This window comes from Toxotes jaculatrix, chromosome 22 (genome assembly GCF_017976425.1).
Source record: "Toxotes jaculatrix isolate fToxJac2 chromosome 22, fToxJac2.pri, whole genome shotgun sequence".
Classification (NCBI taxonomy): Eukaryota; Metazoa; Chordata; class Actinopteri; family Toxotidae; genus Toxotes; species Toxotes jaculatrix.
Genome location: NC_054415.1, coordinates 1,742,679 through 1,770,000, shown reverse-complemented (window position 1 = coordinate 1,770,000; position 27,322 = coordinate 1,742,679). Strand labels below are relative to the sequence as shown.

Below are 27,322 nucleotides of genomic sequence, written 5' to 3'. Positions count from 1 at the left end.
CTCTCTGTCTTTTCCTCTCACACACATATTTTCACACACACACACACCAAACCGCTGCTGAAACAGAGCCTGCCTTGTTAATTGAGAGCTGGTAGAGCTGCCTCCTTTCCTCTGTCTTGCTCTTTCTTCCTGCTTTATGTAGATGTGTGTCTGTAAAGGTTAGCAGGAGCTGTCGAGCACCAGTTCAAAGGACCGGAAAGTTACGAAAACCCCCCGAAAACTTTTCAAAAATACAAGTGGAGAAGGAAGAGATTCGAACGTTTGGACACAACTCGCGCACATGATCAGAAACACACACACACACACACATTTCGAACGCTGTCTGAGGTTTTGGCAGAGCTCCATGTGCACAGTCAGTGCTAATTGTTTTCTGATACGACTTTAGAGAGACAAGCAGTTTTTAATAAAGTGCTTTTACATCCAGTTCTCGCTCGATTCCTCCCTCGCACTTTCTATAGAGGAGAGAGGTTTAATTTTCAGTGTGTGAAGAGAAGCAGTAAATCTGCTGGATCAGGTCCAGACGTAATGACTCGACAGCAGGAGCTGCAGCCGTGAAGCTGCCCACCTCTGCGTTCAGCTGCAGACACCGTCGTACGGCGTCAGCCACGTTCTCCTCTCCGTTCTGCGTCTCAGCAAATCTAAACAGTTCTTCAAAAGTTCTTCCAGCCGAGGCACGAGACTTTTTCACTTCACTTAATCTCTGTTTTTTAATTTCTCCAGCCTCCACACACATAAGCTGCCCTTCAGACTGTAGCTAATTAGTCTGATTACAAGGTTATTTATAATCCAATTCTCCAAATACCTCCTGGTTTTATGGAAACGATTAAATCTAATGATTTTAATTTCCATTCAGGATGTTAGGCTATTAATGAAATCATTTCCTCACATGGAAATTATCAGCATGTTGTTTGAATTAACTCACAATGTGATCACAGTATCAGCCGCCAAGCAGTCAGATGCTTCACACCTTATTTTAAATAACGTACATACAGTGGAGCAGCATCACTGCAGGTGTAGAGATTAGATCAGATTATTACTAAAAAACTCACATGTGGTGATTTTAATCCTGTCCGAAGCTTGAATGTGTTTATGTGTATGTGTTTATATAAATCCGGTCTGGAGCAGCATCCTGTTCTTCTACCTGTCCGCGGCTGGTTTTGGGTTTTTTTGTGCTGATTTGTTGACAAAGAGAATAAATTAGAACAATGCCTGGCTGATCCTTTAGGTGACATTACAGTACCCGAATCCTCATGTCACTGGGGAGTCATTTCATTTTAAGTAAAACCAACAGGAACTCTTTAAAAACCGTGCAGGAACACCTGCCACAGTCTCGATCTGTCGTTGGTCTTTTCATGTTCAGTTTGCCTTTAAAACAACATCATCAGGATCTGGAGCAAGTGAAGTGAAGAGAAAGCTTCAGTCGTGACATCTTAAGGACTGAAAGATGAGTTGCTGTGAGCTGTCAGGATGCACTGACAGTTATTCCCATGTGAGCTGAATGCTCTGTCACACCAAACAGGATGAGGTGCACCGAACGTGTCCTCGGCTCCGTACAACATGAACATCCTTTAATTGCCTCGGCAGAAACTCTGCCAGGGCAAAGCGGTGCGTTGATTCTTAAAGTTGCTGGAAACACCGCTCAGGTCTGAGAGATAATTAATGCAGGAGACGGCTCTTTTGGAAATGCATGGGAACATACACACAAGGACACACACGGTCTCATCAGTGTGCGTCATTGTCAGGTTAATGGGAGGTGTACCGCCAAAGAAAGCGGTTGTTAATCGCTCATTCCAAGGCAGAGGACACTGCCACTAAATTACATTTGCATAACACAGAATTAATCTGTGCGTGAGTTTCCCGCCATGAAATGGGATCATGTTTTTTCCCTTCTCTTTATTTCTGTCTTTAGCTCAGAGGAAAACTTTTGACGCACTGATGTAAAATCATATTTATTTTAGAAGATTGATTTCCGACTTTACAGGCTGTCAGAGGATTTCACTTCATTTCAGTTTGCTGTGAAAATAAATTTGCGCTGTCTTGCAACTTGCTTTAGATTGGTAATCCATCACAGGGAGCCTTCCCGTGCATTTAGTGTTTTTGTGGTATATCACAGGTGCAACCACAGTGATGCCTTCAGGTGCACAATGTAAAAACTACCAACAGAACACAAACTGAAAGCACGTTTGGAGCAGCTGGGGTTCAGGGCCTTGCTGCTTTTTCCCTTTTTCCGACCCAGATTTAACGCTGCTGGTCCGGGGATTGAACTGGTGACCTTCCAGTCACAGGCTCACTCCTCCGGTGGGCCACCACTGCCGGCTTAACAACTGCAGCAGCGAACGCTTCGTGAAAAACGCTGTGACGATTTAAAACCGCCAGCTCATATCTCAGGAAGCGAGCGGGGTCGCGTCAGAAAGAGCCCTCGGTCCTCACAGTTCAGGACGAGGTGATTTGGATCGGGTCTAATTATCCTCGGGTCTGTGCGGGTCAGGTCTGGCTGTGCCCCCCTCTGACTGGCTCTCTCTCGTTTTTAAATTAATTTATGCACTTTGAGTTTGAGTGGATTTGCTGAGAGTCTCTTCTGCTCTTTGGCCTCGGGCCGACCTTTAGCTGAGTGTGTTCATTTGTAGTTAACTGTTTACTGACACGTGGTTGTTTATACGTCTTGTTCCCTGTGTTTACTGCTCATTGTATCATCGGCCTGAGTGTCCTCACAGTCAGTCCTCTGTGTCTCTGTCTCTCCTCTGTCAGTCTGTCTTTGTCTTCACGCTGCCCCGACTCTGTCTGTGTCTGCTCGCTGTGTCACTGCCCTGCTGAGATGTTACTGAGTGGTACTGTACAGATGTGTGTGTGTGTGTGTGTGTGTGTGTGCGTGCGTGTCTGTGTGTGTGTGTGTCTGTGTGTGTGTTTGTAGCTCTCAGTCTGCTTAATAACCGCTGACCTCTTAGACCTTCTATCATAAGACTAATCCTCTTCTCAAAGGTCAAGTTATTAGAGGCTCTTATTTTGTCACCGTGTAATAACGTCCACTTTGAGATTAATACAGAACAGGGTTAGTGGTGTAAAATGAATCCTCTGCTCGTGTCGCTTAACAGATGATGTCCTCGTGTCCTTCTCTTTATTCCTACCCAATTAGAGTCATCCTCCGCCAGTCTGTCCGTCTGTCCGACAGACTGATAAAGGAAGAATTGAATCCTGATAAATATAATGACATTATACAGAGACAACTTTTTTTTTTTCCGGCACGCCTTGAATCTCCCCCTGGACCTGAAAACATCTGAGCGTCAGTCTGTGGGTTTGTGCAGCAGAGAGTGTGTAATGCTGCTGTGTGTGTCCCATTCTCTTCAGTGTTTTAGTTTTATGCTTACTTTGTCTAAGCCATGCTCTCCTTCAGGCCTCTTCATTACCACCAATAAGAACTCAATTTCCCCCGGGCTCCGCCAATCATAGCACTCATATCCCCTCCAGGCCCGGCCAATCAGCTTCAATGTTCCTCCAGCCCGATGTCATGAATGGCTAATGACGCCCGGTGGTGGGCATGAATGTAAATGAGACCACATCAGAGCTTTTTCCACTCAGAGAAAATTTTCAGCCATAAATAAGAAACCTTTCTGCCGGTTTGTTTGGAGCAAGAAAATAAAGAGAGCCTGGAGAGAAAAGACAAGAATGAACAATGAGTGAACTGGAAAAAAGACGATAAAGAGCAGAGAAAGACCATAAACAGGCCGCAAGTTAACGTTATTCTGTCAAAGCTACTATCTCCAAGCTGTAAACAGTGACCCCTAATTATCCTTCCCTTACACGTTTCCCATCGTTCATTCAGATTCAGCACTTTCTCGTCATTTCACTGTTTTGTTTTTGCGCAGGTATCGAATCTGCTCGTACCACAGCTGCAGTGGAAACCAGAAGCTGCCATGTACCTAAATGTTTCTTTGGATGAAACATCTGGACAAACCAGATCAGAAACCCCACAGGTTGACAGACAGACAGACAGACAGACAGGCAGGCAGGCAGGCAGGCAGGCAGGCAGACAGGCAGACAAGCAGACAGACAGAGCCATAGATGGGGTTTCTGATCTGGTTCGTCCCCGGGGATTTCATGTGTCAGAAAACAGGTTTTGTTTGAAAGGGAGAGAAAAGGGCGAGAGACATAAAGGCAGGGAAAGAGAGAGGGAGAGAAACAATGTGAATTACAAAGAGAAGTTAGAAAGAGAAAAGCCCGGAGAGGTTAGACAGAGAGAGAAAATCAGTCAGGCTTTATTCCCCTGGCTGGAGCTTCTGCAGACATTCCTGGATTTAGTTTCACTCCGAACTTTTTAGCAGGAGGGTCAGAGCTCAAGACTTTTTACAAAGTATGCACTCAGGATTTTAATGAGTCACAGATTGCTGTACTGAATGAGTGTGTGTGTGTGTGTGGGTCCCTGTGTGTTTAGGCTGGTCTCACTTTTCCGTTGCAACATTTGCATTTTATCCCCATTGTTAGCTAGCTCCAGTTTCCTACCAAATATGTCTTGCAGGTGTGTGCCAGTGTTCGGTAATCACACACAGAGACCCAGAGACTCTCCGGTGAATACATTCATTCCTAAATTCTTTCAGCTCTCACCGTGACGTGCCAGACCTTTAAATTTGTCTCCTGCCAGATGAATACAGACGGATTACAGATGGAAAAACCTGAATAAATGATTAGCTTTTATGCAGGTCCACCAAGTTTTCACTGTGGGATTCTGTCTGATAAACAGTCCAAAACCCAAACACATTCAGTTTACTGTGATGTAAGAGTCTGTCATGGTGATGAACCCACAGCGGGTTGTAGTTGTAGCATCTTTCAGCTCATTGTTTTGGTTTTATGGCTTGTAACTGTTTTGGTTGAGTCTTACTGCCACTACCTGCTCAGCACCAAGCAGCAGGCAGGCACAGTTAGAGAGCAGCTGGTGAACATCGTTGAGTGTTTAGATATTTCCCTCAGGACTTAGTGAATATTGGACGTATAATCATCCGCCGGCCAGAATCACAACTTCAGATCAATGAGAACGTTGCTCCATGTCTGCTGGAGTTTTAAATAGGCAGCTGTTTGCTAACACATCAGCCATTTTGTCATGAAAGGTGTTCGTGTTGTGTTTCCAGCTTGTTTCAGCGTCGGTCCTTTCACTGAACGTGTCCCAAACACTCAAACCCAAAAAAACGGTGGCTGCAGCTGGATTAGCAAACAGTAAGAATCATTTTGTTTGTCCGTTCACTCCTTCCATCGTTTACTGCTGCTGAAAAAGCAAAGATCTAAAAGTCAAACTGTTGCTCACAACGACAGAAGAACAAGAACAGACGCACACACAGAAATACACACACCTTTCACACCTTTGACACCCAGTTTATTCTTGGGCTGACACCAGTCAGGCTTAAAAAAAACACAAAGCAGGAGGTTGAAAGAAGGAAAATAATGCAGAGAGAAAAGAAAGCGGTGCGATGGCTGGCAGAGCACTGAGATAGATCCTGTGTGGAGGAACCAAAGATGATTTCCCTTTGATGTGGCAGATGCACACATCCATAACAGGCCCTCTGAGACAGAAAGAGACGAAGAGAAGGTGAATATACCCACCATCTTTATCCCTTCTTTATGTTGTTGTACGGGGACGAGAGATATGAAGTTTAATGAGAGAGGAGACACCTGACAGGGACACAGAGACTGGGTGAACATGGAGGTGAAGCACAGCCTTGTTCCTCCTCTAACAGTGTAACCACATTCAATAACAAGCACCTTTTACAGAGGAAACTGGTTTAAAATCCTCTGTAAGATTTAACCCTCTGACTGTGGTCGAGCTGCTGCAGCAGCAGGTGATAGAGCTGGAAAATAAACCGAATGTTGTGAGTTGACTTACAAAGTGTCTGATTCAAAAAATATTCAGACACAAAAATAATTGTCAGCCTTTGGGAAACACTGGGGTTCCTGTGGAACTGTGCGTTCACTACTCTGTGTGTGTGTTGTTAACTGTTTCTCCAGTGCATTGCTTTGTAGAACTCTGCATTGCAGCCATTAAGACCACCTGACTGTTGGTATCTGTGGATGGGTAATTTAGGTGAGCAGGTGGGAAGAGAGATAAGTCTTTTCACACTAATAAATCCCTTTGCAATAAAGCAAAGTGAAGTGAATTCAATTTGGAGAGAGTAAAAGCACAGAGGAAGAGCCAGGTAATGGACCACCAATCAGAACTATCTGATAGCTTCTGTAAAACCAGCAATTGGCCAGTAAGATGCCCGATCACGAAAGCGTAAATAAACGAACATGATGTGACTTGAAGTGGTTTGATTTATTGGACAGAAGCTTCTGTAATGAGAAACACTTTTATCACTCGCTCGTAAACATCGAAGGGGAAAAAAAAAAAGCAGCACACGCTGCTCTGAGTTTATGCGAATCACCTGAGAGTAACCTGGAAGTTGCATCACTTGTAAGCAGCGTAGGATTGGAGCCGAGCGGTGTTTGTGCAGGAGGACGTTGGTATAGTCAGCGCGATGTTAGCGAGCATGTTTTACAGCCACAGGCCACAGCTATAATCAAACACACCCATCCAGACTAATGGAAGGAGAAACTCTGCATGTCAGACAACTAATTGCTACACTCAGTCTCTCTCTTTCACACACATACACACACTTTCTTCTTTTGTCTTTGTTAATCTAATCCGGCTCAGCAACTCTCACTTTGAGGCAGTTTACCTCCACCTTCTCCTCCTCCTCCTCCTCTCTCTCTCTCTCTCTCTCTTTCCTCCAGTAAAGGATGTTCAGGGTTTAATGAGAAGCTCCTCATTATTGCTTCTCTTTCCTCTTTGCTCTCAGCGTTCATTCTTTTCTCCTTGAGTTTCTGCTGCTGTTGGTGCTGAGTCCTACAACGTCAGAGTGCTGTTAAGATTCTGCTTTGTTTAGAGGACACGCACCACGTCAACTGTCTTTGTCTCTGAATTCGGTCTCAGTGGGTTTATTGTCAGGACTGTCAGTGACGGTGCTCACAAAACAGTTTATGTCTGTAACTAATGGCTGTTTTCATTATAGTCAAACGTATCTGTTGTTTTTCTTGACGTCCTCAGATGTCCTGTTTTGTCTGACTAAAAGTCCAAAACCAAACCCAAAGATTTTTATTTTACAAAAAGTAAAACAGAGTAAAGCAGCAACGTTTGACACTTCTGTGTGATTAACGTGGAAACAATAAGTGAGGGGGACGTGTCACAATACACATTCACAGTGAAGACAATCAGAGACACTCTGTAGGACATGGCAGACAGTCAGTACCTGGGACAGCAGGTGTGGTGTCATTCCACAGACAGAAGGTTTGAACAGGTTCTCTCCTCTGTTTTTCCACCAGACATGATGGAGCGGTGGTGGGTGTGGCGGTGTGTCCTGGTTGCCCTGGCAACAATTCACCTCAGCCCCTCCCACGGCAAAAACGCAGAGTTCCTCTCTGACACTCTGATCAACAACGTGGTGGCCAATCCCAGTACGGGCAGGCTGTACGTCGGCGCCGTCAACGCCCTCTACCAGCTGACCCCCGACCTCGAGGTCGACTCCCGCACCGAGACGGGCCCCAAACGGGACAACAGGCAGTGCACGCCGCCCGTCACTGACGCCTGCGAGGAGGCCGTGGACACCGACAACCACAACAAGCTGCTGCTGATCCACGAGGCCAGAGACGTGCTGGTGGTCTGCGGCAGCGTCTTCAGGGGCATCTGCTCCCTGAGGAACCTGAGCAACGTGGAGCATCTGCTGTACTTCAGCGACACCAAAGGAGAGAAGTCGTACGTGGCGAGCGCCGAGGAGAGCGTGTCTGTGGTGGGAGTGATGTCCTACTTCACCAAGGATAAAGACAACTTCACCGTGTTCCTGGTGAGGAGGAACACACACACACACACACACACACAGAGTTCAGTTTGCTGTTGTTGTTTCCTGAGGTAAATAAAAAATGAATATAAACAATCACCTCCATCTGTGATATCGTGTGAACAAACACAATAAAACTGCAGTTTGTTGAGAAAGGAGAAATGAAATCGGCAGCCATATGGGAAATGAGCACTCTTGTTAGTTATGGTGAATTTTTTTTCTTGTTTATTTTATTTCTTCACACGGGATCAGTGAGTTGGTCTTTACACAATGTTTTATAATGTTTTCCACACACTTCTTCCTGTCCTCAAAACACGTATAAAGGTCATTTTACAATGTCATATTAGAAAAATGTTCAAGGCATCATAACAATCATGGTGATTAGCAGCACATTAGAGAATAGTGTGGACACCTGACGCTGTGATATGTAGAGATTTACCCTCCTGCAGACTCAGTTTTGGGTCCTGTCCTGAGTTCCTCGTCCCTTCGTCTCTGTAGGTTGGGAAGGGGTACGGCAGCCATGACAGCACCAAGCTGATCTCCACCCGCATCCTCCAGGACTACGGTGATTGGGTGGTTTTCGACAGCATCATCGAGGCCTCGGCGGTCCAGGCCAACCCTTTCGTCCTCCGTTACCTCCACGACTTCCGCTTCGCCTTCAAAGACGGTGGCTTCGTGTACTTCCTGTTCTCGCGGACGCTCGGGGTGCAGGACACCAAGAACTTCACCTTCATCTCCAGGATGTGCGAGAACGATCAGGGTTATTACTCCTACACCGAGCTGCAGCTCAACTGCAGCGCCACCAACAAGTACAACAAGGTTCAGGTAATGACGACGCTCTCTCCAGCCACTGGAAACGCATTTGGGTGTTTGGATGAGCTGTGGAACCTTTTTGAGAAGGCCTCGGTCCTTACCCCTGAAAAACTTGATAAATTGGATTTAACATGCTCTTGAACTTGAAATAGCTTCACTTTGAGGCCTCCGCTCTCACTATGCGGCTGTTACATCAGCTAAAAACATATTTTTAGTGTGAATTTCTGATATTCAGCATTTTTCTCCCTTCCTCGTCTCCCAGGCTGCCTATGTCGCAGAACCAGGTGATGTTCTGGCTCTGTATATGACCACATCGGGCCGGTATGGACCAGTTTTAGCCAGTGACAAGGTTCTGTTTGTCACCTTCACTTCTGATGAAGACCCGTCTACTTCAGCCATGTGTAGGTGTCATGTTAATGCTCACAGACAGATGTTCCTTCTGCGTGTTAGTTGGCAGAAAGAGATATTTGGTGAGGATTTAAACATACGAGTGAAGCCTTCAGCACAGGTCTGTATAGAAATCTGAGGTTTGAAGTTTTTTGTTTTTTTTTGACCTTGGAAACAGCAGCTGAGAAAACAAACTCACCACAGTGTTTATTTAGTAGCTCGTCTGGAGCTTTTGATCATATCAAATGATCCTGATCAGCAGATGGAGCAATGTTTCTGAGTGCATTCTTGATCTTAAACCTCTGATTTTAAGCCAACACGGAAAATAATTCCTCAAAATGCTCAGAAAAAAAGGGAAATTTGATCGTCTGCATTTCATCTGCATTCCCAGAACAAGTGTGAAAACAGCAACAGATTTCTGTTTTCTTAACTGTGCAGACATTATTCTGCTCATTTTTAAACACAGTTCTACAGCAGTGTGTTGAACCTAAATGGAGAGCACATAAATCTGTAAATCCCCTAGTTTGCACTATTCATTCTAATGCAAATCCCTAATATTCCCAAGTGTTAGGTGGTGACCACAGATCGACACAAGCGTGTAGCACATTTCACGTTATTAACATGGAAATGAAAGTAATGAGGTTTTCGCACACTCCTCTCTCTGCGAGTGCGTCGAGATTTTTCGGTTTGTATTGTTTGGCTTGCCAGAAAACATGGACTCAGATGTCTCACTCTTCATGTGCATGTGTCTTAAATAGAACAGAGCAAACTGTAGGAAACAGGCACAGACGGTGTTGTTGCTCCTGTTTGTAGGTATGTACCCTCTGCGCTCTATTAATAAGAGGCTGGTGGAGATAATAGGAGCCTGTTACAGCGACAGCGGCATCATTAACGAGAAGGCTGCTGTCTACTCGCCTTACTCCTCCAAGTCTGAAGAGCTGTGCATCAGCAATAATCAGGTGAGAAAATCTGTGTGTCAGAGATAAAGAGAGACCGAAACCAGAGAGAGAGGAATATTGACGAGTCAGTAGATTTATTTATTATTTCATATGGATATGAATGTTTTACCAGTGATGTTCCATTTTGATTTTTGTTCCACTCCATCAGAATAACATGGCCAAGTTCAAATGTGGAGAAGAGTTCCTGCCCTCCCCACTGGCCAGCAAGGCTGAGTTCGCCTTGACCTCAGAGCCCTCGTTGGTCCGTAAGGGTCACATGACGGCTGTGGCTGTGGCTGTGGAAATGGGGCACGCTGTGGCGTTCCTGGGCACCGCCACAGGAGAGGTAACAACTCCCCACCTGAGCATCGCCAACCAGTCACACTCATCTATACTGCCCCTTTGTTTTTTCTCGGTTTACTCTAAGTTTTGTCACTTTTTTCTTTTTCTCTTGAGAACAGACGTAAAAACAGGCTCATATTTAACGTGGCAGACGTTTCTAAAGACAGTTTGAACTTTGTCTCTATGACTAAAATCAAATCATGTGACTTTACTAGGAAACTTAGCAGGAAATTATTTAGAAATTTTGTCCTCGTAAAAGAAGCTGTGCTAAGATTATCAGATGTAGACACAGAGATGGAGCATTTTGTTTCCTAATTTAAAGCTGCATTATGGAAGATTTTTATGCAAATATACATTTGTCTCAGCACATCCCATTACCCATTGACAAACCATAGATTCATCCAGTTTTCTAATTAATTTTGTGTCTAGCAGGAAAAAGAATGTGAAATTTGTTCCCACATCTGTTGCCATCTGTTGTAGGGAGTAATGAACAAAACTTGAAATTAAACTGTCTCCTAAGCAGCTGAGAGCGAACCATGTACAGAGAAAGATGTTTTTTTTTCTTTCTCTGTCGTCTGGATGTGTCGTCGTGTTTAGTCCTGGAGAGGCATCATTCACTGAGTATAAAGGAAGGAACCCAGGACGCAGGGTGCACTGTGAATTTAAGTGTGTGTTAATGCAGCTTTTGTGTGTAGGTGCTGAAGGTGCATCTGTCGGCCCATCCCGAGGTGTACGGGCGAGTGCCGGGCGAAGTCACGGGAGACAAGGTCAACAAGAACCTGCTGTTCGACTCCAGCCACCAACACCTGTACATCACCACCGAGAAAAAGGTCAGGCTCACGTGGACGCACCCTGATTGATTATCCTTTTTGCTAAATCCGTTTCTCCCCCCTTTCATCCATCCAACACTTCGGTGTCGCCACGAGAAGAAGGTCAGGGTCTCAGTCATGTGCTTACTTCTTACTTTTTCATTTCATCCATCAGGTCAGGGATTTAATGAGTGTTTAATTTATTGGGTTTGTCTCATTTGATCATTTATTCATTCATTCGTTTGACTAACACCGATACATCTGTCTACATTACCACACAGAAGTCACTCATTGATTTATTCGCTCATTCTCTTTCTCTCTGGCCCTCTTTGTTTCCCTCCCTGCTTCCTCCCTTCATCTGTCTCTCTTTCCTTTGTCCTTTCATCTTTCGGTCGCCATCGTTCTCTGCCGCCACACCGGGGCAAGATTGATGTTATTGATTTAGAAATGAATTAATTAGAGTGCACTTCAAGAGGGCAATTCACTTTGATCAAGTCAAGTGACGATACTCGAGCTTGTTCCATCTGCTCATTTAAATTTATTAGACCAGCCTCTTCTTGTCAGAGAGGAAAATTATTTACACAGCTGGTTGGAAGAAGTTCTCAGCTGAACACCATCCGTCCAGGAGCTGGAATTATGCATGTGGGAAATCACAACTACTACTAAGTGATGTACAAGTGATTTATTTATGTTTCTTGTCACAGGATCCGAATCAGACCAGCTGTGAAATCATATTGTCTATAGCTGTATAAAAGTCTTATAGCCTGTTCTGACAAAAGAAAGAAGTTGACAGGATTTATTTCGAACTCGTAAGTCGTCGGAGCTCGTCAGGCTCAGCTCTGCACCGTCAGTGTCAGCGCTAAGCCCCAAAGAGATGGGGTCAATATTACAGGGAGAGGTGTGGAATGAAATATTCACCGTGCTCCTCTGTAATTTAACTCATCGTCCCAGATGACATTTGACCCACCAGGAAATTACAGGATATGGTCGGTAATAGATAAAGACATCCAGCAGCACAAAGCCAAAGAGAAAGACAAAAGCCACAGGAGGTGTTTAAGCTCTGTGGGGGAGTTGAAACTGAGGCAGGTGAATTTGAATCAAAAACCTTTCTCCTGCTCTGATTCATGACTCAGATCTGAACACGCAGACATGAAGATATCTCTCAGTGTGACTTACACTTCCCGAGGACATCTTTGTCTCTGATGTCCACCGCAAATAAACCGCCATAAAATCATAGAAAAAAGAACTTGCTTCAGAAGTTGCCCGAGAATCTTCACACCTTTAGCTTTTCTTCAGCATCAGATTAATTCAGTGATAGTTCTCTGTACATCCATGGATGCACTGCAAACAGGAACTGATGATAGATAATTCTGCTGCGTTTAATGGTCCCAATTTGCCAAAATGTAAACAAATACAGGCTAAAAGCAGGGAACACTGGCACCAACCTGTAGCTGACTTTACAGCAGCACATCTGATGAGCCTCAGGGTTCTTTATTCCCTGGTGCATGTTGTTCACAGTTACAGCTCCTTCACAATAAAAGCCTGTCGTGTGTTTGCAGATCACCAAGGTTCCGGTCCAGGCCTGCCACCTGAAGACAGACTGCCACTCCTGCGTCTCTATGAAGGACCCGTACTGTGGCTGGTGTGTCCTGGAGGGAAAGTGAGTCGCCCTGTTTGTCTGAGTGTGTAAAGGTTTCAACAAAGACTTACAGCGTTTTCATCAGTTTGTTTTTATAAGCGTTTCACACTTGGCTGAGGTGGAAAACTCGGTGCAGTGATAGGAACAAAATGCAGCAAAGTTCTGTGGAATGAGACTTTAGTGAATAAATGTGAATGGATGTGGCAATGAAGAGGCTTTAACTTCCCTCAGATTAATATGATATTTCCGTCATATTTTCACTTTTATTTAATGAAACTCATGTGTGACTGAATCACAGGTGCACCAAGAAGCAGGACTGCAGTCGGTCGATGGAGAAAAACACCTGGCTGTGGTCACCCGATCAGCAGTGTGTTCAGATCCAGTCCTTCATCCCGCCAAACCTCAGCTGCAAGAAGACACAGCAGGTACGGGAGAGATACGGAGGACGTGAGAGAGCATGGTTATTTCTCTGAGTCTTTCCCTCGGTGGAGTGGACTCCCCCCTGAGCTCAGTTCAGTTCTTGCTGAGCTCTGCTTAATTTAAACCAGTCAAACCTCCTGAAACCCTCACAGAGTTCCAGGTCTCTGTGTTGTCAGCAGCATTTCAAACAGCTTCTTAACCTCTGGTATGCGGACCTCCAGGGGCCCTCAGGGGAGTTGGAAAGAAAGAAAGACATTTCTGATGCACAGTGACATTATAATTTACAGTGTTTGGATATGAATCAAATGTATGTTACATAGAATCTGCTCTGTTTGTGCTGACATCTCCTTTGAAGAACAACTCGGGCTGATTCAGCTCATAAAGGGAAATGTTGTGTCACACCCAGAAACTGCAGCTGAATCTCATAGAGACAGAACCCAGAAGTTGTGCTTACAGCTACACCTGTACAGAGCCGCGGTGCTCTGTACAGGTGTAGCTGTCGGGTCACGTCACCTGAAGAGCGAACGGCCCTGAAATCATTTGATTAGACGGGTTTCAGTGAAGTTTTCTTGCTGAAAATGCTGTTTTAAACTCTGATTTTAAAATCTGATAATCTCTGTGAGGCAATCCCAGTTAACATCGTGAAAGTGATGTTGAGCAACCGAATATCTGTAACGCTATAAAGTGTAAAACCAAAGTGCTGCAGCAGCCGTTTTATAGACCGAATACCAGCAGACTGTGGTGCTTTGTTCTGAGTCTGATGCCTCAACTTTCTCAGCGAATGAGAAATTGATCAAAGGGCTGATTTTCCAAAAAGACACGTCGTCCATCAAGACGTACGACACCGGGCTGTCGACTGCTTTTTCCTCCCATCATGCCTTTCTACTCTTAGAGTGAGGAGGACTTTACTGCTCTGAAATCTGTTCAGTATGTAGATTAAAACACTGGTGATTGGTGATTTTTGTTGCATAGTTCTCAGGTGTCTTCATCAGACACAGTGAGGACAACAAAACAACATTATGTGTGCGTGATAATTACAATCAGGTCAGGTTATAATAAACATTATGCAAATAGAAGCAGGTAGGTTGAATCCTTTTATAGTGTAATTGTAAAGACAAAGACACGTTTCAAGTTCTCTTAAAGTATAAAGTCAAACATGGTCGTTGAACACACTTTAAAGCTGCACTAATCAATATTTTTACATTAAGGAGAGAGTCCAAGGTTCCTCTGGACAAAAGGTTCTTTAAGTTTGACCTGAGTTAGCACCAGAACTCCTTTTGGAGCCAAAAGACAGAGGAATCTGCTGCATTTTAATGAGGGAGTTTGGGACTGTCGTCTCCTGTTGCATACCCAAGTTTTGATTTTAATCTGATAAGACAGTTGGAGTTTAGCTTTAAAAATTTTGCCTCATGCAGCTTTACATTCTTAAAAAGAGGAAAAGGTCTTCGGTGAATTCATTCAGGGGCTTCTCCGGTCGGAGACTTTCCCAAGATCAAAAAGTTTGAAATTAAAACTTCAGCAGTGAAATTAAAACGGTTGAGGTCAGCGAGGACTAATGAGAAGCTGATGTTTGAACAGCACAGTTGAATAGTAATTATTCCTGCACTACACACACACATATATGAACAAATGACACACACTCCTGCATGTGCACACAGGCAGATGGATGTATGCACAATTTATCAAGGTCAGGCAGCTGCACTTAGATTCTTCCCTATTCTCTCACATCTTGTTGCTCATTAACACACACACACACACACACACACACACACAGCATTAACCAGATGTTTTATCATTTATACCAAGGTATTGTGATTGTATCAGGCCACTGTGTGTATGGTAATATCGATTTTACAGAACATTTTCATCAGGAAGACAAAGCACCTCGTCAAGTGTTTAATTCACTGACCAAAACTAAAATCTAGATATTTGTGTTTTATCTACCGACAGTTGAATTTACAGAAAGTGTATAATATCAGAGCTGCCCTGTGAAGTTAGTGGAGATGTGGAATTTCAGGGTTCACAATAACTGATAATTATCTAACGGAGGAAAATAAAGGCGATATTTCAGGTTGACACGCGAATTTTTCTAATGCAGCAGCAAAGTTTGAAGAACATTCACCAAGATAACATCTGCTTTGTTGTAAACTTGTTTGTAGTAACTTTAGTTTAATATTTTAGTAGGTAGACTTGCTAATAACAGACCTTATCTCCTAACTGACAGACATGTGCGGCCATATTATAATACATTAGAAAAAGTTTGGAATACACCCCCCCCCCCCCCCCCCCCTCACCCCTCCCCATCCATCCCTTAGTATGGAGACAAAAGACATATCGGATGTTGGCGACACAAACATTGTGTGTTAACAGAATGAATTCCAGCCCCATCCTTAAATACTGCACATTCATACATACATATCATGACAATCTTAATTACTCTGTCACACCCAGTCTCACTCTGTCATCCATACTGTAACACAGAAGAAACTCTCCCCTTCTCATTCTACCCGTAGACACAGCAGAGGTTTCCCCTTCATTCCTCCTTGTGGTGCTTTTTTTTCCTATTTCCGTTAATTCCTCTGTTTTTTTTTTTTTTTTTTTCACTCCTTCTGCAGGTGGACATCAACATACCCACCCTGCCCAGGCTGAGGCCGTCTGACTCCCTGCAGTGTGTTTTCGACACTTTCACCACCAGAGCCGTGATGAGCGTGGACGGTCAGAGGCAGGTCACGTGCTCGCTGCCCAGCCCCGAGGAAATCCCGCCCACTCCCGACCAGCAGGGTAGGTGGCACGCGGAGGGTTTGCAGGTGTTTCTTAGCACTCTGGTGTAGGCGGATTTCATTACCTTTGGTCAGAACTAGACTAGCTGTTTCCCCCTGTTCCCAGGCTTTGTGCTAAGCTAACTAGCTTCTAGCTGTAGCTTCAGAATCAGAAGCCTTTTTGTCATTGTACCAGAATACAACGAAATTTTAGCAGCATGGAAGCTTCATATTTAGCTTAAAACTATGAGATTAGCTGTTCCTTTTAATTATCTGTAAACTAAAACACTTTGTGTGTACAATGCTGACCTGAGATGAAACACAGCCTGTGAGGCTAAACTCAGGTATTTTTCAGCTAGAAGACGTTTGTTTGCCAATTTTTTAATCACTCATTTGTCTGAATGTCACAGATGCTCCTTGGTTCTCTTCAAATTTCAGTTTTATTGTGTTTATTTGGTTGGTCTCTCACTTTATTCTTGTATCTGTGTGTGTATCTGTGTGTGTGTGTGTGTGTGTGTGTGTGTGTGTGTGTGTGTGTGTTTAGACTATGTGTCTGTCCCAGTCAAGGTTCTGGTAAACAACAAAATCGAGGTGACATCAGGAGAGTATCACTTCTACAACTGTGCCGCTACAGTCAGGAAGAACCAAAACACACCGTAAGATAGATAACACACACACACACACACACACACACACACACATTTGTACACTCTTGTATCTCGCACTACATGAGTGTTGTTGTGTTTTCAGGTGTATAGCGTGTGTGACCAGTGAGTGGGGATGTCAGTGGAACGCTCAGGATCACAGCTGCAGTGACAGCGATGATTCTGTAGGAGGAAATCTCATCGTCAAACCACAGCAGGTATGTGCGCGCGCTGTGTGTGAGTGTGCACTGTACACACACAAAAACAGAAAAAGCTTGTTTAAAACCTGCTGTTTTAATAGCAAAGTATCTGCTGCTCTCCTCTGTTACTGCTGTAAGCTGCCAATCTTTGTCTTTTCTAACCTGAAACTAATTCAGAGCTGAATTCAAAAGGTTTTAAGCTCATTTTTAAAAGAGGATCCTTCGTCTCATTAACAATATTTCTGATTCTGTTTCGGTTTCTGCGATAAAGCCTGACGGTTGCCCACAGTTCGAGTCTCCAGAGCCGCAGTTGATCCCTGTGGGTTTTAAGATTCCTATCAGCTTCCAGGGAAGAAACCTGGACTTCTACATGGTGAGATGATTCACACCTGCAATGAACCGATTACTAAACATCTCAGCATCATGTCGTCTGCGGGCTGCAGTTTTTCATTTGAGTCAGCAGCGTCTCCCTGTGTGTCCGTCCACAGGATCAGACGTTAGCCATCGGGACGGAGCTGATGAAGCATGTGGAGGAGGAGGTCATACAGGAGCCGGGGTCAAAGTTCAGATTCACAGGTTATGAGGTCGGTTATAAAGGAGAACACACACCTCAGTTTATATACAGACTCTTGAACTGATTGGGATTATTATTATTATATTTAACAATAATTGTTAAAAGAAGAGAATAATGGGCAGAAATCAGAACATAAAAGTGTTAAATTAACACCACAGCAGATATTAAAAGCCTTTAAAGACACTGCATGAAGACGATTAGCAGAGAACACAGATGTTGTTTAGCAAAATATAAAAAACTGTAAAGAAACAAAGTGCTGAGCAGGAAGGGACTAAAATAATGAAGCAGATAAAAGCAGACGTCTCTGTGTTTGTCTGTAGGTGACACATCAGTTGTTTTTCTACATCTTCACCAAGGCACTGAAATTAAATCCATTTAGTGCATTTAATAACACACTCCCTGAGTCTTGTATCGCGTCCATTAGCTGTCCACAGAATGCATAAATTTACTGCGCGCTCTCTGTTTGTGTTTTGAAGCTAAACTGTGAACGTTACCGAGCAGCATAACAAAATCACAGAGTGTATCATTAATGATAATTAGGGAATTAGTGAATCATTAGTGGTTAATCTGTGAGTAAATTGTGACTCAGAAAAGGTTTGAAGCTCAGCTCTAGTTGTGTTTGTTTTGTTCCTGTTGTATTTATATTTATATTTAATCATTTTTAGGTTTATAATTTATTTTTCAGGTTTTTTTTAATCCTTTAGCTCCTACTGTTAAACCAGAGACCGTGTGTGATGGCGCCCCCTAATGTTACACACCAACATAAATATTTTCTCTGAGTCACTGAATGGTGTGTGTGTGTGTGTGTGTGTGTGAGTGACTTTTTACTGTCTTCTTTCTTACACACCCCTCGGTTTTTCCTCTTTCCTGCCTCCATTGATCCTCACCTCATGCTGAGTCTAAGACTGCCAATATGCAGTTAAAGAGAATGAGTGTGTCTGTGTGTGTGTGTGTATGCGTGTGTGTGTGTGTGTGTGTGCTGATACTTCTCTCATTATCTCCTGTGTATGTCTCCACATTTACATTTATTTTCTTATGCTCGTTCTCTTTCACTCTTTTTCTCCTCTCTCTCTCTCTCTCTCACACACACACACACACACACAAACCCTTAAAAGAAAAGCTCCCTTGATTTATGGCTACAGGAATGTGTGTGTGTGTATGTGTGTGTGTTTCTGAATGTGTGTCTGTGTGTGTGCTGACCTTCACAGTTAGGTAGATGCAAGGTAATTTAGTGTGGAGCTCCAAATAGGTAGGAATGTTTTGGTCTCTGTGTTAATGCAAACCTGATGGGAACTGTGTGTGTGTGTGTGTGTGTGCGTACGTGTGTGTGTGTACGTGTGCGTGTGTGTATGTGTGTGCAGTTTGCCTATGACAAGCAGCAGGAGGTGAACGTATCCTTCCACATCAAAGACAGAGACACTGAGAGGAAGATTGACAGCACCCTGACAGGTTGGTGTGTCACCTACACTCACACGTTCATAGTCGCACACATACACACACGTTCACACAAATCAAGATAAAGTGTGAAAGTGCAGTTAGCACACGGTTTGAGTTTCTCTCCCTCTTATTTCCAATTCAATTCCCACTGAATTATGCTAATTAGCCCTCTCCTCTCTTCCTCTCCCCCTCCTCCTCCCCCCTCCGTCTCTCCGACAGTCGTGCTGTATAACTGCTCAGTGGGAAGAGAAGACTGCAGCCTGTGTAAACACGCCGACGCCAAGTACCAGTGTGTCTGGTGCGCCACCTCACGCACCTGTGTTTACCAGGGACTGTGCCCGTCGCCGCAGCCTGAGCAGTGCCCCAACCCGGAGATCACTGATGTGAGTCAGAAGAAACGCCGAGTCACACCCTGTAATGTATCAGCAGGAAAACCTCCATGTTGTCATGAGCCTGGCGGTGCGACGCTCGCGCTCTGTAAAGCTAACAGTTCAGTATCCTGCAGCTGGAACTGAATAATTTGAAGTTGGTGTGTTTGAATAGGTAAATCAGGTTATGAGTTTCTCTCAGCAGTTTAATATCTGGACGACATTCAACACACGCTTTCCCTCAACGCTTTATTTGGATTTGACCGTCTTTCTTCTAGGATGGACAGGTGTCAAATGTCCAGAGGAAACAGCAGAGTTAGTTATGTTTAACGTCCCCTTGTTGCTCATTAGTGGATGGATTGGTTTCAAGAACAAATCAGTAACAAACAGGTTCAAATGCGATTCACACTATTACAAATTCCATAGAAAATAGTTACGTCATATAAGAGGATTCAGAAACGCTGGAGTCAAGAGGTTTAATTGCAGCATGTTCCATTTATTATCTGCGTTGTAGCAGAGAGTGTCCTCACAGAGTCTCAGACTTTAAAGCTCAGCGCTGTGATCTGGTCATGTCACTTAAAAGACCACAGATGTTCAGAGATACGGAGGGGGGCGTGTGAAAAGCACCTGTTATAGATCCACTGTATTGCATTTTCCCTTCTCATTGTTACAGAGGACCAGACAACCTTCTGACATGAAACGGTTCGTCTGTGGTAAAAAAACACAGCGGCAAACTTCATCCAGTGATTTCAAAGGAATGAGTGAAGAGGAGCTGTCGCTCTGCTGACGGCACCTTCTGAAATGTGCCGCAGTCACAGGAAATAATACAAGGAGGCAATGATATGGATGACCGAGGACGAGAATGAGAATCAGATGGCAAGAATCAAACAAACAGGCAATAACCTGCAGTAATCTACTGTAGATGGTTGGTTTTCCTGCAGCCTGGAGTCTAAATAAAACAGATAAATCCTTGTTTTTCCTCTTGTGCTCTGGTCACGTTTCCATGTAATTTGCAGTAGATGTTCTTGGTCCTCTGAGGGGCAATCTTAATACTGCCCCTCAGAATTTAGCCCATGAACCAACATTTTGGTCTCTGACTCTGTGTCTTGATGATCCTCCTCTGCCTCTTGGGTCGAAGCCTCATTCACACACACACACACACACACACACACACACACACACACACAGCCTCTAAAATATTTAAACTCACTCTAAAATGATAATGCACACATTTACTCTCTGTATTCACCTTTGGCTGCTTCATGAGACAGTTTCCCAGTGTGATGTTTGTGTGTCTGTTTACGTGGAGAGGAGCGTACTTCAGGGATGAATAAAGGATGAACAGAATCCCTCCATCTGTTTGGATAATTGTGAAATCCAGCTCTCTCTCTCTCTCTCACAGATCGGATCATTTCTAACTTCCCAGATTCATTTTAACATTCATCTTCTTCTGTGGATCGAATTTTAACAAACAGACATTTTCTCTCTCTGTCACTTCTTCTTTTCAGTTTAACGTTTCCGAGGTTATTTTTACTTTCTCATATTCTGTTCACAGTTTGTCTCGTTCGGCTGCACAACTTCAATATGTTTCCCATTTTCTCTGGAACATCAGTCATTTGTTTCAAGCCGCGTCTCGATTTCCTTTGAGCAGCAGCCGATTAGGTGAAGAGTTGTTGGTTGTTTGTTTGCTCATCAGCATTTGAGCTCGTTGTGCGGAACTTTCGACAAGAAGCAAACACCAAACTACAACGAAACACTTTGTCCTAACGAGTCCGCTCTACCTGTGACGGCAGCCGGTGTCTCACTTTTATTGTCTTTTCTCTCCTTCTCCAGATCATCCCTCACTTCGGCCCTCTCAACGGTCGGATCTCAGTGACCATCAAAGGCTCCAACATGGGAATAAAGAAGGAAGACATCAGGAAGATCACGGTGGCCGGAGTGGACTGTCTTCACCAGGGGGACAGATACTCCGTCTCCACCAGGTGATCTAACAGGATGACAGAGGCATTAACATGCAGACAGGAGCGCGGCTGTTGTCTGTACACGTTTAGGTCTCATTCAGGTGGAGCTCTTTACGTGAACCTCTGACAACCTGCCGCCATTAATTAATTACTGCTGATAACAGATATCACCTCTCGCTCTTTGACTGAACAGAACTTTGTTATCTGGGTTTTTTGTGTAGTTTACAATGAACACGGAGTTCTGTCTCAGAGCAGGTTTCTGCAGAAAGCCTGAAAAGCCTGAGCTTTAATTTTACATCTTAAAGACGTTTTACCTGTGAGTGAGTGGATGATGGTGCAGGCTGCACAGGTTCCAGGTTTAATGCGTTTTCCTTTATGTGCTCGGTGTTTAATGTCAATTTATGTGGTAGACTTTGGATTTACTGAGGGTGTTTTATGGATATTTAATCCTGTCCACAGTGTGGTGTGTGAGATCGGCCCGGCGAGGCGACTTCCACCGTCCGACCTCCCGGTTGAACCGTCCAACAGTGGACCAGTGGAGATAGAAGTCGAAGGAGGGAGACGTGGGACCTCTCAGGTCATGTTCATCTATCGGGTACGTCTGAAACAAAACCTGATCAGGACATGACAGCCAGTGACTGCTGTAGAATTTACATGACCGTGTCATGAGAACACGTCAGTGTGATGATGGTGATTCACATCCTCACTGCAGGTTTCATGCTGCTGTGGTGGTCATGGATTTAGAAGTGAAGCAATTTACTGTCAGAAGCAACGAGAAATCCACAGCATGCATCTTACCTGCTTTACTGCACACAGCATTCACTGCTCTCAACCTGTAATTTCCAAGTTTGCTTGTGTCCTGTTTATACAGTAATGTGAAAACATTCACTGCCTCTCTCTCGTCAGAAATATAGTAGCATTCTTTCTTGGTTTCGTTGCTGAAAACATTGCGGTTCGGCTGCAGGAAGCTTTTAAAAATTGTTAAATCTTGCGTCCTGACACCTGGAGACAGTGTGTTCACACCTCAACAAAGTGTCTGTGGCAATACAGAGCACCGTGTGACACAACTACTTCAAACCCCGGAGATCAAAACCCACAAACATTAGAAGGTTTCTAACAAAGTGAAAGCACTCGGCCTTTCTCTGGTGTGGTGCAGGGAAATCTGCTCCCCAAAGAGGCAGCAATGCGTAAAAATCCCCCTCGCATACAGATTCACCGCTGCACAAACCTGGATTCCACCTCCAGCAGTTTCCTCCTGCTCACCACAAATACAGAAACAAATATGATCAACATGAGTAAGTTTCACCTGCTGTTCTGTTTTGTTTCTCTTAACGAGACTGACTCGTTTAATTGAAGTATTGTTGTTCACTTCACATATATTCCCTCTTTTTTTTTTCTATTGAGCTGAAAAAAAAAAAGCCAATTAAAGCAAACTGCTGAGACCAAAATGAGTCATTTAGTGCAGCAGCGGCGTCTCTGTCTGTAAACTCTCCAGTTCAGCTCAGGGTTTAAACTTTGTTTTACTGCTCTCACTCACTGAGCCTCCATTTGTTCGTCTGTCAGAATCATTTCATCATGATCATTAGAGACACACGTGTTAGGCGAAAATACCAAACGTTCTCTGACTTTAGCTCCTCACATGTGAGGACATGTTGCTTTTCCTTTGTCTCTGTCCTCAGAATAGACTCAGATTTCCGTACAGTGTTTATCTCTCAGGGTTTGAATTTCTGCTTTTCTTTTCTTCTTTTTTTTTTTCTCGCTGGAGCCAAAATATAGAACTGTCTGTTTTTTCTTTGACTCACAGACCAAATATATTTCAGTAACTGCTACCTCCTGTGCCACTGTATTGTTTGTGTAGAACTTCCAACCAGGCGGAGTTGTTATGAGTTTGTCTCTCTTTGGGGATATTTATTCTCGTGTTTGTGGCTCTCTCTGCCAGAACAGCGAGAACAAATCTGAAACACCAACAAACCAAATGCTTTAGCACATCTCAGCAGCTGCACCGCACACTCATGCTTCGCTGGGGTAGAAAACACTGTTGTACTTCTTCTCTTTGCTTCATATTTACACCTATTTATTGCATTTTTTTTCTCTTTGCTTCCAAACAACCACAAATAAGTTCCTTCACATACTGTGCTCGACTGCTGTGTCTTAATTCTCCAGACAGATTGACTTCTTAAATCTCGAAGCTGCTTTATCCTCCAGCGTAGCTGAGAATTAATATCCCCTCTTGTTTTCTTTGTCATGCTGTCAGCACAGTACAAAACCTTCCAGTACAAACAGGAATCCAACCAGCTGGTGCATTTCAGCAGCTGCAGTCTGCTTTATCAATATTCTTCAAACACACAAGTTGATAAAACTCCCCTATGGTGAAGTTGTGCAGCGACACTGGCTGGTTCTTTGTTTTGTTTTGTTTTGTTTTTAGGTGTAGCTCGCTGCCTAAACACCACGGAGCTGAGTTACTTAGCTTTAAATTTAAAAAAATAAGTTTTGGTTTTGATGTGATCAAAGCGTTGGTGCTTTCAGGACGGCTGTTGGAACATAATGAACTCTGCTCGTTTAAAGTTTAATGTTTACCTCTCATTTAATTTTTGTCTTTGTTTTTGTTTGTCTGTCTCTGCCACTTGGTTTGACTGATCGGAGTTATTGTTTTTTTTTTTTTTCTTGAAATGTGATTATTTTCATGTCAGAGCCTTCGCAGCGTGTTCAGTGTTTCCCTGCTGAACCAACTGGTTTCAAACTGGGGAAGAGCGTTTAATAAAATCTAATTAGAAGCCATAATTAAGTGAAGGTGAGGTGTTTGCCTGGTGGACGTCATGGAGTGGATGTCAAAGCACCATATTCAAGATATAACATTTGTTAATGTTTCCTGTTTTTCCTCAAGGATCCCAAACCAATGTCCGTCCACCCAGGGAAGGGTCCAGCAGCCGGAGGAACCATGATCACCATCGAAGGCGAAGACCTCGACACGGCGACTAAAGACGACATCGCCGTCACTGTGGGGGGAGTTCCCTGTGACGTGTAAGCAATACACGATGTTTACGTACATAATGTTTAAAGTGTGACACACTGCATTAACTTTGTCGTCTTCAGAGACAGTTGGACATTAAAACTCTGAGTTCTTGCTCTTCCTCCCTCCTCCTCAGCCTGTCGTTCGGCACAAAGATCACCTGTAAGACCGGCAGGTATCGGGGGCAGAAGGTGCCCTCTGACCCACTAACAGTGACGGTGAAATATGGAAGAAACACCACCAAAGACGTCCCAGCAGCATACCAGTACTCTGAAAACCCCAAGGTCTCAGACTATTACCCCAAAGCCAGCTTCGTATGGTGAGTGTGTTTCTGAACGCTGGTCGGAGGTGGAGATGGAAGGAACCATGGTTTAGGACAGATACAATAATGATAAGTGGAAAAAAATCTTACAGGATCAGCTGTGAGCAACATCATGTATCATCATATCAATCAGAGGACAGTAAATAAACCTCAGTGCAGAAATACCAAAGAGAAATATATTTAAAAACCAAATTTACTCACCCTTCAAAAGTAAAATCTCCCAATATATAAATGAAACTGTGTGTAAATTAATTTCCACCTGTGTGTGTGTGTGCGTGTGTTTGTGTGTGTAGTGGTGGTCGAAGGATTGTGGTGGTGGGAAATGGTTTTGACCTGATCCAGAAAGCCACAATGAAAGTCCTGCCGTCTGCTGACGAATTTTCACAGGCCACCGCTCCTGTAGAGGTAAGTGTGTGTGTGTGTGTGTGTGTGTGTGTGTGTGTGTGTGTGTGTGTGTGTGTGTGTGTGTGTGTGTGTTGTGTTGCTGCTGCTGCAGCAGATTGATGGAGTCTGCTGGTTCTTTGTTTTAAAGTGGTGCTTCATTTCCTGTCTATGTCTCACACACACACACTTGTTTCCCAGCTTCAGATCTCTACACAAAGTTTGTTTTTCCTCCACTTCTGTATTTATTGCTCCTACAAATCTATTTTTCTCTCTCACTTCTCAGCTCAGGTTTTTCTTTGCTCTACTTTCTGTCTCTTTCACCCTTTGTTTTGTCCTCTGCCGTTTTTTTTACGTGCACCTTGGTCGTAAAAAACTGTAAAAAACTGTGATATTAAACTTTATATTGGAAAAGAAAAACACTGATCAACTATAAACTCTGCTGAAGAAGAAAATCAGATTATCACATTATATTGCATGTTGTTAATTAAGAAGTTTAGCCTTGATTGGACATAAGTTCATAGGAATCTACCTTTTCCGTTCTCTAAAATAACTGTCGGATAAAAAAAGTTGTACAGATCGATTCAACAAACCTGAAATCATTTGAACTACGTAATATCAGAGTTGGACACACTGACAGGGCCGGACAGGAGTTTTTAATAAAAGCAGAATATGGGGTCAGTGTGCATCAGTCTGCAGCCGCAACTGACACTTGTTCTTTCCGAGTAAAAAACCTGAGACAGAGACAGAGAGAAAGGGACGACGCTTCTATTTCACAGCTGAATGGCTTTGAGTGACAGAGTCTCTTAGGAAAGATTCACTGCAGGGGAGAGGAGGTGAAGTCGTTTTATCATGGCTTCATCAAAAGCTGCCGTCTGAACCGGGAGGAGAGAGAGAGGGGGAGACACAGTGGGGAGGAGACAGGGGAGACGTAAACAGAGGGACGGAGAAATCTGAAGCAAAAGTTACACCTGCTCTGAAAATCTGGAATCACTTGACTTCAGATCCAGAGCGACTCACCACAAACACTTTCCTTTTTAAACCTGCAGTCACCGATTTTTTTTTTCTTGGCCACATGGGGGCAGCAAAAAGATGAATACACAACACTGACACCTTCTAAGTTGATGTGGTGAACTTGTTAGCAAACAGCTGCTTACATCTGGCTGTGTAGATGCTAAATTCTCCACTGAGTTCACCAGCTGGTCTCTGACTGCGTCTGTACAGTAGTTTTTAGAGGATTTTATTTTTCTGTGGCTGAAAACGACACTAAGAGAGTAATTTCTTTCTTTCTTTGAAACACTGACAGCCTGCTCAGCTTCCCTCAGGTTAAACTCTGTCCTCTTCACGTCTCCCTCAGTTTGTGCAGGACACCCTGAGTAAGAACGACACTGTCCTGCAGTTCTACTCTCCGTCGGTGAACAGATCCCTCGACATCCAGTCTCTCAGGACCATTCTGCAGCTGGACAACGTGATGGAGGAGCTGAAGAACTTCGACTATCACCCCGACCCCAGCTTCAACGAGCTCGCCAAGAACGTCATCACCGAGACCAGCATCATCATCGTGACTGTGAGGGCAGACGGTTTAACGTCACACCGGATGTCGCTCCTCATCTCTGAGTCTGTTGAGCTCACTCTGTTTTTCTCGCTTTCGTCAGGGTCGAGGTTTCTCCAAGGCGATGACCGCCAAAGAGGCTCAGGCGTTTGTTGGAGATGCTTCCTGTCACGTTAACATACTGCAGGTAAACACGCGCTGAAAGAGCCGAGAAATAAAGCTCCACAAGTTTCAAATGCTTTTAGAAGGAGTTTACCCTGTAAAGATGGAGCTGATGTTGGTGTTTCATTAAATGTTATCTGACAAAAACAGATTCTTCTGCATATTTTCAGCTTATTCAACTGAACCTCAAAGTAAATTGTCTCCATGTTCATCCACTAACAGCTCACTGACACATGCAGCATCATAGACATTGTTTGGCTTTATAGAGACACAGCTGTTTTATATGACAGTTGGTGGATGAGTAGGAAAGCTAAGCTGATGCACCGTCGCTAATGAAGTAGTAATAAAGTTTTACGCGTTTAGTTCAGCTTTTCGTTTCCCTCTGTGCAGGATGATAAGTTGATCCTGGAGGCTCCTTCATCACAGCCCAGAGCCAGGTCCAAACGCCACCGCAGAGACACGACCAACGACCTGCTGGAGCTAGTGGTAAACGTCACAGCATTCACACACCGAGCTGAGAAAACTCAGAGACACACTGTAAAATACGAGGACGCGTCGCTCTGGACAGGATTTAAATTTCAGGGGGAGCAGAGAGCGTCACCGGGGAAGGGGGGAAAAATTACCCACATAGTCTGGACAGGGGATTAAAACCACTGAGCAGTGCAGGTAATGATAAACCTCCCTCAGAGAAATAAATCCAGTCTGAATGGGGCTTTATACACTTTACAGCAAAAATAAATGTCGTTAG

At 43.9% G+C, this 27,322-nt stretch overlaps 1 protein-coding gene across 6 annotated transcripts in view; it reads left to right on the top strand.

The window, feature by feature from the left end:
• The window catches only part of plxnb2a.1 (plexin b2a, tandem duplicate 1), a 119,624-nt gene that overhangs the window by 76,867 nt on the left and 15,435 nt on the right, over positions 1-27,322 (top strand). For all 6 annotated transcript variants that reach the window (XM_041029765.1, XM_041029766.1, XM_041029767.1 and 3 more), the window contains 23 exons: positions 7,345-7,862; positions 8,355-8,681; positions 8,932-9,070; positions 9,870-10,015; positions 10,164-10,340; positions 11,032-11,166; positions 12,705-12,805; positions 13,083-13,209; positions 15,820-15,985; positions 16,508-16,619; positions 16,714-16,825; positions 17,079-17,180; positions 17,296-17,391; positions 18,743-18,830; positions 19,038-19,201; positions 21,020-21,168; positions 21,607-21,742; positions 24,032-24,168; positions 24,294-24,476; positions 24,773-24,884; positions 26,218-26,427; positions 26,516-26,599; positions 26,965-27,060. In XM_041029765.1, coding sequence (XP_040885699.1) covers positions 7,347-7,862; positions 8,355-8,681; positions 8,932-9,070; positions 9,870-10,015; positions 10,164-10,340; positions 11,032-11,166; positions 12,705-12,805; positions 13,083-13,209; positions 15,820-15,985; positions 16,508-16,619; positions 16,714-16,825; positions 17,079-17,180; positions 17,296-17,391; positions 18,743-18,830; positions 19,038-19,201; positions 21,020-21,168; positions 21,607-21,742; positions 24,032-24,168; positions 24,294-24,476; positions 24,773-24,884; positions 26,218-26,427; positions 26,516-26,599; positions 26,965-27,060 — 3,615 coding nt within the window. In that variant the 5' untranslated portion in view covers positions 7,345-7,346. The remainder of the gene's footprint in view (positions 1-7,344; positions 7,863-8,354; positions 8,682-8,931; positions 9,071-9,869; positions 10,016-10,163; positions 10,341-11,031; positions 11,167-12,704; positions 12,806-13,082; positions 13,210-15,819; positions 15,986-16,507; positions 16,620-16,713; positions 16,826-17,078; positions 17,181-17,295; positions 17,392-18,742; positions 18,831-19,037; positions 19,202-21,019; positions 21,169-21,606; positions 21,743-24,031; positions 24,169-24,293; positions 24,477-24,772; positions 24,885-26,217; positions 26,428-26,515; positions 26,600-26,964; positions 27,061-27,322) is intronic.